We start from the raw sequence: 14,625 nt of genomic DNA on the forward strand, positions 1-14,625 counted from the left end.
TTGCCAATGCCCCTAAGATCATGTACATTTGTGTTTGCCAATGCCCCTAAGATCATGTACATTTGTGTTTGACAATGCCCCTAAGATCATGTACATTTGTGTTTGACAATGCCCCTAAGATCATGTACATTTGTGTTTGCCAATGCCCCTAAGATCATGTACATTTGTGTTTGCCAATGCCCCTAAGATCATTTACATTTGATGCCGCATTATGACGACTCATTGTCACAATGGTAGGGATTAACTGAGCTGGTCTTGGATCATTTACCAGTCATTGTTTCAACGCAGCCTTGAAATGCATGGACAAAGTCCAGTAGCCAAGATGATTTGGATGGACTCTGTCATTCCTGTAGAATATCTTCTGTTTCCAGAAGGTGATAATAAAAGTGACTCCAGCAGAGCTACAGTAGTCTTTTAGCCAGATGTGTAATCCGTAATCCATTTTTTTTGTTAGTATTTTAATGCTAAAATCAGTTAAAAAAAATCAATTTTCAAATGTTCTGAGCTATCCCTCCTGATGTCGTTTGACCCCACATGGACTACGACAGTGTCAGCTCCCGGCATCTGTGGTAGAACAGTCGGAAGCAGCCTTGTTATGTCCTGTTCTCGTGCTTCTGTGTAGAACAGGGTTTCTGCCTTGGGGACTGAGATGTTTTTCACCACAGAGCTGCCTATGATGACAGTTGGTGATGTTGAATGGGCCGGTCTCTCAGGTAACCTCACGGTCTGGTGAGACTGGGAGCTCCGAGGATCTGAACCAGAGATAGAAGCCACTGGAGAGGGAGACAGAGCCGAGGACGAAGACGCAGGTACCTCTGGATCCGATCTTGATTGGGAAGCCACCAAGGACGAAGGTGTCGGAACCTCTGGATCCAGGGCGGCAAAGCTGTTTCTGGTCTGTGTCAGTTCCAGGCTCAACATCTCCATGGAGACCCCCGTTGCCAGAGGTCACCTTCTTCGACGTCCACGGCGAGTGACGTTCCTCCATGGCTGGTTGGTTGGGTCAAGATCAGCTCCATTCTCCAGGGGAGGGGGAGACCCCTTCGGGGATGGAACCCTGCCTTGCAGAGCGGCATCCAGCTACTGGGGTGGAAGAAAAATAAAAAGTAGGTGGGCGTGGGTTCCCCAGTAGCTTATGTAGGTTTGCTACTTAATTGCTAAGAGTAGCTACTTCACTCCTGTAGTCCTCCTCCGCAAGCAGTTGCTACATTGAAAGTCAGCGTGGTCCACATTCTTCTGGAACAAAGCAAAGGAAACGCAGCTCCTGCAATGCTGGAAATGTTCAATAGCGGCCTCCATTTGAGAACCGCCGAACCAGCTAGGCTAGCTGGGCTTTCGGGTCTCTCCCCCATACAGAATCTCGCAGGACCCCGGGACAGATAGCAGCACTCACAGCAATTGATCCCAACACAGCCGCAGGATTCAAAATAAAATAACAGTATATAAAAACACTGTCAGCTTTTAAACCGAGGTCTATAGTTCAGGTTTTAGTTTCGGCGTTCGACAGCATTCGACAACAACAAACATAGGTGTGTTGAACCTGCCTGCGGTTGCGGTGGGGATATGTATGAATACCCCCAGTCACTACAAAGATACAGGTGTCCTCCCTAACTCAGTTGCCGAAGAGGAAGGAAAACGCTCAGGGATTTCACCATGAGGCCAATAGTGACTTTAAAATTGAATGGCTGTGAAATGAGAAAACTGAGAATGGATCAACAACATTGTAGTTCTCAGCAATACTAACCTAGTTGGCAGAGTGAAAAGGAAGCCTGTACAGAATAAAAATACTCCAAAACATGCATCCTGTTTGCAACAAGGAACTAAAGTAATGCTGACAAAAATGTGGCAAAGCAATTAACGTTTTGTCCTGAATACAAAGTATTATGTTTGGGGCAAGTCCAATAGAACACATTACTTAGTATCACTCTTCATTTTCAAGCATAGTGGTGGCTGCATTATGTTATGGGTATGCTTGTAATCTTTAAGGAGGTTTTTAGGATAAAAAAAGAAACCGAATGGTGCTAAGTACAGGAAAAATCCTAGAGGAAAACCTGATTCAGTCTGCTTTCCACCAGACACTGGGAGATGAATTCACAAGACGATAACCCAAAACACAAGGCCAAATAGACACTACAGTTCAGTGGAGGCTGGTGGGAGGAGCTATAAGAGGACGGGCTCATTGTAATGACTGAAATGGAATAAATGGAACGGAGTCATATTTTATTTTCCATGTGTTTGATACCGTTCTATTTATTCCATTTCAGCCATTACTATGAGCCCGTCCTCCTATAGCTCCTCCCACCAGCCTCTACTGCTGGAGTTGCTTACCAAGACCACATTAAATGTTACTGAGTGGCCTAGTTATAGTTTTGACTTAAAATCGGTTTAAAAATCTATGACAAGACTTGAAAATGACTGTCTAGCAATGAATAGCAACCAACTTGACAGAGCTTAATGATTATTTTTTAAGAATGTGCAAATCAAAGGAGGTTGGTGGCACCTTAATTGGATAGTGTGCTTGTGTTAATGACTGGAGTGGAATTAGTGGAATGGTATCAAATACATCAAACACATGGTTTCCAGGTGTTTGATGCCATTCCATTTGCGCCGTTCCGACCATTATTATGAGCCGTCCTCCCCTCATCAGCCTTTTGTGGATCACCCTGACCACCTCCTGAAGTGGTCAGACAGTTCTGAACACAATCACACCACAAGTTACATTGTTACTTATGCAAATGAGATATTTCTGAAAATAATTTTCAATAAATTTGCAAAAATCTCTAAAAACATGTTTTCACTTTGTCATTAAAAGGGGTATCGTGTGTAGATGGGTGAGAAAAAATATTTTATACATTTGAATTCAGGCTGTAACACAACAAATGTGGAATAACTCGAGTGGTATGAATACTTTCTGAAGGCACTGTACATGCTAGAACGTTCCAATGGTCGTGTTCACACTTGACACTTACATGCAACTTCTGCTATCAAAATACGAATCTCGCATTGAAAAGACAAAAGTCGCTTTGTGGTCTGATTGTGTTCAGATCTGTCTGTGGTCAGGGTGCATTGTGTGCGGATTTCTCCTCAGTCTGGGTGCAATCAGGCTACCGAAAGCGCATACAGTGGACGACGTTGCTTGCTATATTAGCTTGCTGGCTAGCTACAGAGGTTAGCTGGCTACTTAGCTACAGTTGGTAGCTACTGCCATAAGCTGTTTTGTTATTATCATATTTAGCCTATCCCACCATTGTAGAACGCATACTGGCATTTGAATATTGCGCGGGAATGGACAATGTGGACATAGTAGACATTTAAATGTAAATGTAGATGCACGGCGTGTTCAGAAATGTATATGTAATACATTTTGAATTAAGGTTGTAACACAACATAATGTGGAATAAGTCAATGGGTATGAATATTTCCTGAACGCACTGTACATACTATGTACATACTAGAACACGCCAATACCATCTCGCTAGCTCACGCTTGGCTCTGCCCACCTCCTTCCTTCTTCTGTGCATTATGATTCATTTTCCCACATCTGCATGTGAAATAGTCAGATTTATAATAGAAAAATATGCCCTGGCCTCCCGAGTGGTGCAGTGGTCTAAGGCACTGTATTGCAGTGCTGGAGGTGTTAGTACAGACATGGGTTCATTCCCCGGGGAGGGTTTGGCCTAGCGTTGAGGTCATCATGTTTAGGTCATGGGGGGAAAAAAACACATGGCTAGCTAGTTGGCTACAGCAGGTTCTACCATTTCACAATAGGTGATGCGTATTACAAGAAGCCGCCCCTTTTGTGACAAAAAAAGGCATTGCAACACTGCGAATCTCCCGTCTGCGTGGACCATGTAATAAGCTTTACTTAACGGCCTTGTTGCAAACAGAATGGATGATTTGGAGGGGATTTTTTAATACAAGCTTCCTTCCTTTCAGTTTCATACAGGCTAGTAATGTGGAATGAATACAATGTTCAAATCAAATACAACAGGTACAACCTTACCGTGAAATGCTTACTTACAAGCCCTTAACCAACAATGCAGTTCAAGAAATAGTTAAGAAAATATTTACTAAATAAACTAAAGTGAAAAATAATTATAAAATAAATCAAAAACGAAGGAGGCCTACAAACCTGACTCAGTTACACCAGCTCTGTCAGAAGGAATGGGACACAATTCACCCAACTTATTGTGGGAAGCTCGTGGAAGACTACCCGAAATGTTTGACCCAAGTTAAACAATTTAAAGGCAACGCTGCAATACTAATTGAGTGTATGTAAACTTTTGACCCACTGGGAATGTGATGAAAGAAATAAAAGCTGAAATAAATAATTCTCTCTACTATTATTGTGACATTTCACATTCTTAAAATAAAGTGGTGATCCTAACTGACCTAAGGGAATTTTTACTAGGATTAAATGTCAGGAATTGTAAAAAACTGAATTTAAATGTATTTGACTAAGGTGTATGTAAACTTCTGACTTCAACTGTAAGTCCTGGATGTCTGGAAGCTTGGCCCCGGTGATGTACTGGACCATATGCGCCTTACAGTCAGATGCCAAGCAGTTGCCATACCAGGAGGTGATGCAACCGGTCAGGATGCTCTCGATGGTGTTGCTGTAGATGTGGACACCAAGGAACTTGAAACTCTCGACCCACTCCACTTCAGCCCCATCAATGTTAATGGGGGCTTGTTCGGCCTTCCTTTTCCTATAGTCCACAACTGTTGTGTTGCTCATATTGAGGGAGAGGTTGTTGTCCTGGCACCACACAGCCAGGTGTCTGACCATCTCCCTATAGGCTGTCTCATCGTTGTCGGTGATCAGGCCTACCACTGTTGTTTCGTCAGCAAACTTAATGATGGTGTTGGGAGTTGTGCTTGGCCACGCAGTGATGGGTGAACAGGGAGTGCAGGATGGGACTAAGCACGCACCCCTGAGGGGCCCCAGTATTGATAATCAGCGTGGCAGATGTTTTGTTGCCAACCCTTACCACCTGGGGGTGGCCCGTCAGGAAGTCCAGGATCCAGTTGCAGAGGGAGGTGTTTAGTCCCAGGGTCCTTAGCTTAGTGGGCACAAGGACAATGGTGGTTTGTTTGAAACATGTAGGTATTACAGACTCAGGCCGGGAAAGTTGAAAATGTCAGTGAAGACACTTGCCAGTTGGTCAGGGCACGCTTTGAGTACACGTCCTGGTAATCCGTCTGGCTCTGCGGCTTTGTGAATGTTGACCTGTTTAAAGGTCTTGCTCATATGGGCTACAGAGAGCGTGATACACAGTCGTCCAGAACAGCTGGTGCTCTCATGCATGCTTCAGTGTTTCTTGCCTCGAAGCGAGCATAAAAGGCATTTAGCTCGTATGGTAGGCTCGCGTCACTGGGCATTTGCGGCTGGGTTTCCCTTTGTAGTCCGTAGTATTTTTCAAGCCCTGCCACATCTGAAGAGTGTCAGAGCCGGTGTAGTAGGATTCAATCTAAGTCCTGAATTGATGCTTTGCCTGTTTAATGGTTCATCTGTGGGCATTCTTATAAGCATCCAGATTAGTGTCCCGCGCCTTGAAAGCGTCAGCTCTAGTCTTTAGCTCGATGTGGATGTTGCCTGTAATCCATGCTGTTGATGTCTTTGTATTTTCAAGTATTGTGGTGCGAGCATCATGTTATGGGTATGCTTGTCACCGGAAAGGACTGGGGAGTTTGTTAGGATCAAAAGAAATATGAAAGGATCAGGTTTGTTAGGATCAAAAGAAAATCCACCCAGTCTTCTGAAAATCTGAAAAGCTAACCCAAGGATAGAGTGGGGCAATTCCAGAATGGATTTCCAAGAGGTGTTGAGTTTACCTGAATAGTCAGGTCACCATCCTGATTTTAAATCTGCTTTAAAAAAAAGAAGTTTCCCTAAAAGTTGTGCTAGGTTGGTAGAATCTTTTTCAAAATGATTCACAGCTGCAATCAATATATTCTAATTTGGTATTTCTTAGTAATTAGGACATTTTTAAATAATTGTTCTTTCTTTTTGAAAATGTGGATTAGGAAGTGTACATCTAAGGCAGTAAAATGTGAAGAATGTGGAAGGGGTGTGTAGACTTTCAAGTGTTGCTCACCCCAATCTCTACATTGGAGGCGACTGTCGGAACGTTTATCTTCATGCAATACTTCAAGCGTAGAACAGCGGGGCCAGAGACGAGGGAGGTGGGAGACAACATAATCCGCTAAGGTTATAACAGTGCTGGTTTATTCATGTCTTGGACTGCTCATTTTGATTGGATGTGGCGTAACATTCCCCTGTCCCCCATCGGTCTAAGGATGTTAAATAGACACAAAGGCCATGGGGATCAAACCACTGTCCAAACGGACACGTGTTGTCTGCTTGTAGGAAAAATAAACCTTATCGTGGTGGCAATTATATGCAGACATGGAGAAGTCTGTGTGGATGGATGAATAAAAACAAGGGATAAACACCCTCCTCCCCCTTCCCATGCAATCACCATAATTACGTATGTCACATACATAGCCTACCTAATAAAGGCCCCACCATCTCTGGGAACGCCAAACGTAGCCTATAGTAATATTACTCTGGAAACGGTATGTCCTAATTCATATGGATCATTTAGTTATGACTGATCATTTTGCAAGGAGAAAGCCGTCCATGGTTTGAGGTCCACGATCTATTGTTTCTACAATCTCAGTTTCTTCGCCTGCCTGCGCTCTGCGTCAAAAAGACATACTGCGGACGTTTTGGTTGTGCCTTTGGTTACATGTTAATAGATTATTATTATTTTTTGCATGAAAATGGACATTTCTGCAAACATAAGTGAACGTGTGAGGTGATTAAAGGTCAGAGAGTAAAATTCCATATAGGCTATCAGTCTAATGAGGTGTATCCATTGTGGAGGTGTGGCAGAGGGTATTCTATACACAACACAATATAACATAACAATTGATGCGCCTTGGAACATTATATGTTTTCTTATCACATCTAAGCGCCAACATAGGCTCACCTTGACTATTGTCGGAGGTAATCTTTGCATCGATGTTATCTGAAGACCACGCATCATTTGTCGTCCGCTGAGAAACCATGGAGACCACGGTCTGCAGCGTTTTTTCTGGAGGAAAAACTGATCGCGCATCAGTGGATCTTTTGCTTGAATTTGATGTTCTGGAGCTCAACGCCATTATTTGTTGCATAGGAGTTGAAATAATTTCTATGCTTGGCTTTGGGGTTATAGGGTCCGTTGTCGGTGGCTGAATTGTGGTTGCGGTTGGCGAGACAGGAACCGTGGAGACCTGTATCGTTTTGCTGGTCGCTCTGGCGGAGACAATTGTGGGCGACGGCGTGAGCCCAGTTACTAGGCCGAGAACAAACCTGTCCTCAGGTAAACGATTGGGCAAGGTGGTGTAGAGCTGCTCCAAGCTCTCGGATGCTGAGCGAGGCTTCCTGGAGATAGGCGACGCATTGTAGGAGTTGATGCGAGGTGCAGCATCAGAAAATCCAATATACAAAATAAATAGCAAAGCCGGGGATATGTACATCATTAAGGCCGTTAACCTCATATTCAATTTCAGCTCTCCATGTAAAGCCTTTAGTAATGGTCTGTCTCAGACCTTTCCCTGAATGGACTAGCCTATGTTGTTCGCAATTGCTACCCAGTGATTGCGAACCGAACTACCCGCAGCTTCTTGACTTCACTTTCAGTTCAACCTAGCCCAGCGCAATGAAAGGAAACGCTTTGGATTGTCATACCCTTCAGCCAATGAGGGCATTGAGGGGAGGTCTCGTGGTATGGCTAGGTGCGTTTGTTTCCCCATCGCAAAGGAATTTGATTGGTTCAATGCGTAATCGTGAGCCAGTGCGCGATGAGTGCAATGAGAAATATGTTTGATTTTTCATTTGACACACTTTAAAACAAATATAAATAATCTAAAATTACGTTATTTTATGATTATAGCCTAGACTAGACATTACATCCATTCGATTATGGGACATTAGGCCTTGGCTATTCATGAAATAGCATATGCCCCTCTTTAATCGATGTACCCCCTATAAGCAGCAACACGCTGAAAAAATAAGCTATCCAGGACTTTAGGCCTAGACTCGAGAAAAAAGATGGGGATGTTTATTATGCCTACGCTGTAGGATATGTGCGCGCTGTCGCCTAATCACCCATTGTTTCTACTGTGTGCGAGCTCCACTATGTGGCTATAGGCCTAAACACCTGTCGTCTACAGTCATTCATCAGCAGTGACATGAGCTGCCCAACAAGTTCAATGAAACAGAGCTGTTACACTGAATAATTAAGCATTTGATTATATGATTAGACAATCCTTAAAGAGCCCACAATATACATTGTCCGGAGATCTGGAGCCTATACAATCTAAGGCCAAAGTAGTGCATAACCCACACAGCAGATGGCAGCACAACGCAAATTAAATCCGCTCGACTGAACCAAACATGTAGGCTAAGAAGGGTATAAACAATTTAGCGAACAGCTGATACAATGGCGCCACTGGACCTGGATAAATATGAGGAGATTGCCAAGCAGTGTAAATATTTACCTGAAAACGACCTCAAGGTGAGAATCACTGCCTTTGCAATGGCGATCACTGAAATAAGCCCGATGAGCAGCACGTATAGTAAGTAGCCTACTTATCAGACCTAAATAATGGCAAAATGGCTATCACTTCTAAATCAATGACCATCTAAACTGACCTAAAATCACACATACAGACTGTGATGCCATTATACCCAATAATTTGAATTCAATGAATGTCATCATCGTGCTTGACACAATTATTGGTATGATATAAAATGTGCCATTTACAGTAGCTTTTATTTATTTGATGTAACTAGGCAAGTCAATTAAGAACAAATTCTTATTTACAATGACGGCCTTCCCCAATAGACGGCCTATCCTTTCCAAACCCTAACGACGCTGGGCCAATTGTGCCCTGCCCTATGGGAGTCCCAATCACAGCCGTTGTGATACAGTCTGGAATCGAACCAGGATGTGTAGTGACTCCTCTAACATTGAGATGCAATGCCTTAGACCACTGTGCCACTCAGGAGCTTAGTTGTCACTAGTTTATGGATGTTGCTATTATGACATTCATTCATTAAATCATTGCTTGGGCTTGACATCACACATCACATCAGACTCCTCCTTATTCTAAAGGTGTGCGTGTTTTTTTTCCTCAGAGGTTATGTGACTATGTATGTGACCTATTGCTGGAGGAATCCAATGTCCAGCCTGTGTCCACCCCAGTGACAGTGTGTGGGGATATACACGGGCAGGTAGGCTACTTCATTGACCTTCACAGCCATAGAGCATCATTGTTAAATATTTGTTTTCTTATATTCTATTTCTTTGCATTCTTTATTTTCCAGTAATTCTGAAGTTAACTTGGTTGTTTCTTCATTCAATCAGTTTTATGATCTGTGTGAACTCTTCAGAACCGGAGGACAGGTCCCAGACACAAACTATATTTTCCTGGTGGGTATAAACTCAACTATTATCCCCTCGTCCACTCCATTTATGTTATTGTTGCCCCCCCCCCCATGATGAAATCGAGGAGGGGACTGGATCTTTCTCCGACCGTCTGTTCATAGGTTAAAGGCGCTACATGGACAATTTGACATCTGCATTGGCCGTGCAGCACTTACGTGATACAGCCTCTGCAGAAGTCAAGGCATTCATACTACTTGTGCTTTGCAGAGCTGTTGTGAAGGATGATGCCTTCTTCTTCTATGAAACAAATGTGAAGGTGCAGCCACATACTGTGCTTTAGTGTGTGGTCAATCACGGTTTACAACATTTCTAAATCCTCCTACCCAACTCAGTACTTCTGAGAAAATAAAAAAGAGCCCTACCAACTTCTGATAGACCATCCCCCAAATCCCTTCCAAACCCCCCCAACCCTGTCGAACCTCATTGACCCAACACTTCAATATTTCCTTCTCTTCAACACACTTACAACAATATAACAACACATGCTCCACGGTTTAATCCACCATACACTCCAGACACAAACCATTCACATGCTTGCCAACCAGATGTAATGGCGAGTTCAATGTGCAATGTCCTAAGCGCAATCGAGCAAACGCCACTTCTTCCTTCCTAATCTGACCTTTGAATCTTGGTCCCCAACAATTCTTTGGAGGGCATATAAATTCCAGCCCTTGGGCTCAGAGTCCCATCTCTTCTGCCACACATCTATCAAAATGGCTCTGATCCTACATTTGGCCTCACCTCTACCTAGTGGAACATTAATATCAATTATATCTTGTTTCAAAGCTCTTTTGTCTAACAGGTCTACAATTGAATTCCCTTCCACACCCGAATGTGCTGTGACCCAAAGGAAGTTGTAAAGGAAGTGACTTTGTGTTTATACAGGACCTCACCTACGGTCAACCAATCATGTCAATGCGGAGCTATTCAGAGCACTCCGCATTGTTACAACATTTTAGAGGTGCATGGCGATACAGTACGAAACAAATTTTTGCTTCTGCATGCCTCTGGAGGCTCCGCAATTGTGTCACACGACGCCTCTGACCATATTTTGGGATCAAGCATAAATTGGCTTTAAATCACATGCGATATCTCAGACAGCTGGGCCAATTTTGACGAAATGTGGGTGAATGATGCGTCTTGCCATAAAGATCTGGCCTTTACAAAGTTACTGATCGGCCCAAGCTATAGTAATTAACTGAAATGTGTTAGTCAGACGCTGCATCATTCGTGGGGGACAACATGTTTGCTGTTACATTTTAGTGACTTACAATAGTGAGTGTACTTTTTCCCCACTGGTCCCCCATGGGAATCGAGCCCACAACCCTGGCATTGCAAGCGCCATGCTCTATGAACTGAGCCACACCGTTGCCTTGTGTTTCATATTGTTTACAACGTCCATCAATAATGTACCCATCAGGATTCTGTGTATTTGATTCTCTGCAGGGTGATTTTGTTGACCGGGGATATTACAGCTTGGAGACGCTCACATACCTGCTGGTGTTAAAAGCAAAATGGCCTGACCGCATCACACTTTTAAGAGGAAACCACGAAAGCAGGCAGATAACCCAAGTGTATGGATTTTATGGTGAGATTTTCTTCATCATTAGTTCACCATATCCAACCTAACCAAATGTTGTATTAACACATTTGTAATTGATGTACATTGCAAACCCTTGACTCCAGGTGCTCTAGTTATAAATGGGATGTTCCTGGTCTATGTTGCCTTTCAGATGAATGCCAAACCAAATATGGAAATGCAAATGCCTGGCGCTACTGTACCAAAGTATTTGATATGTTAACAGTTGCAGCGGTGAGTGTAACTCTATTGCTTTGTATTTCTGATTTCCTGCATTAACAGCCCCCATGGCACAATTTTAGCATATCAAGCCAACATGAAGATATTTTCCACTGTCTCAGTTACTCAGCATTCTAATGCTGTGCTTTGGTTGTTTTGTTGTGCCAGCTGATGGATGAGCAGATTCTGTGTGTTCATGGGGGCCTCTCTCCGGACATAAAGACCCTGGACCAGATCAGAACCATTGAGCGTAACCAAGAGATCCCCCACAAGGGAGCATTCTGTGACCTTGTGTGGTCAGACCCCGAGGATGTGGACACCTGGGCCATCAGCCCCAGGGGAGCTGGGTGGCTGTTTGGTGCAAAGGTCACCAATGAGGTGAGTACATTGTCAATTTCACATGGTAATAGACATACAGTACCAGTAAAAAGTTTGTATACACCTACTTATTCAAAGGTTTTTCTTTATTTTTACTAACAGCTTCATCTGGAATGCTTTTCCAACAGTCATGAAGGAGTTCCCACATATGCTGAGCACTTGCTGGCTGCTTTTCCTTCACTCTGCAGTCCAATTCATCCCAAACCATCTTAATTGGGTTGAGGTCGGGTGATTGTGGAGGCCAGGTCATCTTATGCAGCACTCCATTACTCTCCTTCTTGGTCAAATAGCCCTTACACACCCTGGATGTGTGTTGGGTCATTGTCCTGTTGAAAAACAAATGATAGTCCCATTAAGCACAAACCAGATGGGATGGTGTATCGCTGCAGAATGCCGTGGTAGCCGTGCTGGTTAAGTGTGCCTTGAATTCTAAATAAATCACTGACCGTGTCACCAGAAAAGTACCATCACACTTCCTCCTCCATGCTTCACGGTGGGAACCACACGTGCAGAGATCATCCCTTCACCTACTCTGCGTCTCACAAAGACACGACTGTTGGAACCATAAAATCTTAAATTGGACTCATCAGACCAAAGGACAGATTTCCACCGGTCTAATGTTCATTGCTCGTGTTTCTTGGCCCAAGCAAGTCTCTTATTCTTATTGGTGTCCTTTAGTAGTGGTTTCTTTTCAGTTAGAGGTGCACTTATCTCTAATGAACTTATCCTCTGCCGCAGAAGTAACTGGGTCTTCCTTTCCTGTGATGGTCCCCATTATAGCCAGTTTCATCATAGTGCTTGGTGGTTTTTGCGACTGCACTTGAAGAAACCTTCAAAGTTCTTGAAATTTTCCCTGATTGACACATTCATGTTTTAAAGTAATGATGGACTGTAATTTTTCTTAGCCCTATTTGGTAAAATAGCTCAAATAAGCAATCTTTCTGTATACCACCCCTACCATGTCACAACACAATTGATTGGCTCAAACGCATTAAGAAGGAAGGAAATTCCACAAATTATTTTAACAAGGCACACCTGTTAAATGAAATGCATTCCAGGTGACTACCTCATGAAGCTGGTTGAGAGAATGCCAAGCGTGTGCAAAGCTGTCATCCAGGCAAAGTGTGGCTACTTTGAAGAATCTCAAATATAAAATATGTTTTGATTTGTTTAACACTTTCTGGTTACTATATGATTCCATTTGTGTTTTTTCAATGTAGAAAATAGTAAAAATTAAGAAAAACCCTTGAATGAGTAGGTGTGTCCAAACTTTTGACTGGTACTGTACATGAAATGGGTAATAGTAATGTTTTTTTTTCTCACATTCACATTTATCTCACTGTCTTTCTTTTTTCATTAATTATCCCTCGATGTGCAGTTTGCTCACATCAACAACTTGAAGTTGATCTGTCGGGCACACCAGTTAGTCCATGAGGGTTACAAGTTTATGTTTGATGAGAAGCTGGTCACAGTCTGGTCGGCTCCTAACTACTGCTATCGCTGCGGCAACATTGCCTCCATCATGGTCTTCAAAGACGCCAATACGAGGGAGCCCAAGCTGTTCCGGGCAGTGCCCGACTCAGAGAGAGTCATTCCACCCAGAACAACGACACCATATTTCCTATAAACACTGCACTAACGATCATCAGCTTCCACCACACTGTTATCAAACACCACATTTGTAATGCATCACATTCAGAGGAGCGACAACAACTCTTGTTGAAGTGACTCCACTGATTTTGTCATTCCTATTTTATTATAGTGTGTACATTATATTCATACTGCAAGTTTTTGTGTCTGCTGTAGCTCTGTGTACCAACCCACATGCATTGACACAGAGGTACCATATCAAGTAATACCACTATGTTTTAGGTGATAGCAGTGTCAATATTTTATGTTTTTTATCTAACGCATGGCATGTTAGATTAAATTCATTATGGTAGTTCACAATAAGAATACATGAAGTGAAACAGGATCACTTTTAGCCACTTTAAAGGAAGAAGTCAGTTTGTTTGACTTGTTTCAGTTTCAGTTTGACTTGGGTCAATTTGCAACCTATTCAGCCTATAGAATATGTTATTTCTCAGATGTTTGATTTTTTTTGTTGTAATTTTTTCTATTTATTGAATTTTGTTTATCGTGTAGATATATATAAATCACTCAAATCAGAAACAGCACATATGAGAAATATTGTTTTTGTTCAGAAATATGTTTAATGAGAATTTATTCATGCACTTAGTTCTCATGTAATGTAGTATTATAATAAAGCTATAAGCCTGATAATTGAGGGAAGTACATCTTAAGATGAAGACCACTGATCTAAAGATGGGCAGGCCTATGAGAGCAGTAAGCCTAGCTGTGGTTACTTGTGTGAACTGACTGTGATACAGGATGAGCTAGTTCATATGGAAATGATCAAAATGAGAGATTCTGCTATTACTGTTAATCAGTAAATACAAGGAAATCCACTAGATGTTGGAACATTGCTACGGGGACTTGCTTCCATTCAGCCACAAGAGCATTTAGATGCACTATTGTAAAGTGGCTGTTCCACTGGATGTCAGAAGGTGAATTCACCAATTTGTAAGTCGCTCTGGATAAGAGCGTCTGCTAAATGACTTAAATGTAAATGTAATTAGTGAGGTCGGGCACTTTTGTTGGGCGATTAGGCCTGGCTCGCAGTCGGCATTCCAATTTATCCCATTGATGAAAAAAGTACTAAATTGTCATACTTAAGTAAAAGTAAAGATACCTTACTAGAAAATGACTAAAGTAAAAATCACCCAATACACTTCTACTTGAGTAAAAGTCTAAAAGTATTTGGTTTAAATACAGACCATTTTTATGTGCTTTCAAGCTTCAGCACTTGCCTGACCCGTTCTATGAGCTTGTGTGACCTACCACTTCGCGGTTGAGCCATTGTTGCTATTAGACGTTTACACTCCACAA

The 14,625-nt window shown here is 42.6% G+C and overlaps 2 protein-coding genes across 4 annotated transcripts in view; one reads left to right on the plus strand and one right to left on the minus strand.

The window, feature by feature from the left end:
• The window catches only part of LOC135514240 (multiple epidermal growth factor-like domains protein 9), a 34,426-nt gene extending 26,742 nt beyond the window's left edge, over nucleotides 1-7,684 (minus strand). For both annotated transcript variants that reach the window (XM_064937578.1, XM_064937577.1), the window contains exon 1: nucleotides 6,996-7,684. In XM_064937578.1, coding sequence (XP_064793650.1) covers nucleotides 6,996-7,548 — 553 coding nt within the window. In that variant the 5' untranslated portion in view covers nucleotides 7,549-7,684. The remainder of the gene's footprint in view (nucleotides 1-6,995) is intronic.
• Nucleotides 7,685-8,447: 763 nt separating this feature from the next.
• On the plus strand, nucleotides 8,448-13,950 carry LOC135514242 (serine/threonine-protein phosphatase 6 catalytic subunit-like). Of its 2 annotated transcripts, none has more exons than XM_064937580.1 (7): nucleotides 8,448-8,567; nucleotides 9,191-9,286; nucleotides 9,420-9,485; nucleotides 10,947-11,088; nucleotides 11,234-11,313; nucleotides 11,467-11,676; nucleotides 13,055-13,950. In XM_064937580.1, exons 1-7 carry the CDS (start codon nucleotides 8,493-8,495, stop codon nucleotides 13,301-13,303), a joined length of 918 nt encoding a protein of 305 aa, XP_064793652.1. In that variant the 5' UTR covers nucleotides 8,448-8,492; the 3' UTR covers nucleotides 13,304-13,950. The 2 variants fall into 2 exon arrangements, with proteins under 2 accessions (XP_064793652.1, XP_064793653.1); XM_064937581.1 differs by having other exon boundaries at nucleotides 11,779-13,144.
• Nucleotides 13,951-14,625: the final 675 nt, after the last annotated feature.

This window comes from Oncorhynchus masou, chromosome 25 (assembly GCF_036934945.1).
Source record: "Oncorhynchus masou masou isolate Uvic2021 chromosome 25, UVic_Omas_1.1, whole genome shotgun sequence".
NCBI lineage: Eukaryota > Metazoa > Chordata > Actinopteri > Salmoniformes > Salmonidae > Oncorhynchus > Oncorhynchus masou.

Coding starts and splice junctions, on each gene's coding strand:
- LOC135514242 (XM_064937580.1), top strand. CDS start 8,493: ATGGCGCCACTGGACCTGGATAAATATGAGGAGATTGCCAAGCAGTGT. Junction 8,568..9,190: donor TACCTGAAAACGACCTCAAG/GTGAGAATCACT, acceptor TTTTTTCCTCAG/AGGTTATGTGACTATGTATG. Junction 11,089..11,233: donor CCAAGTGTATGGATTTTATG/GTGAGATTTTCT, acceptor GTTGCCTTTCAG/ATGAATGCCAAACCAAATAT.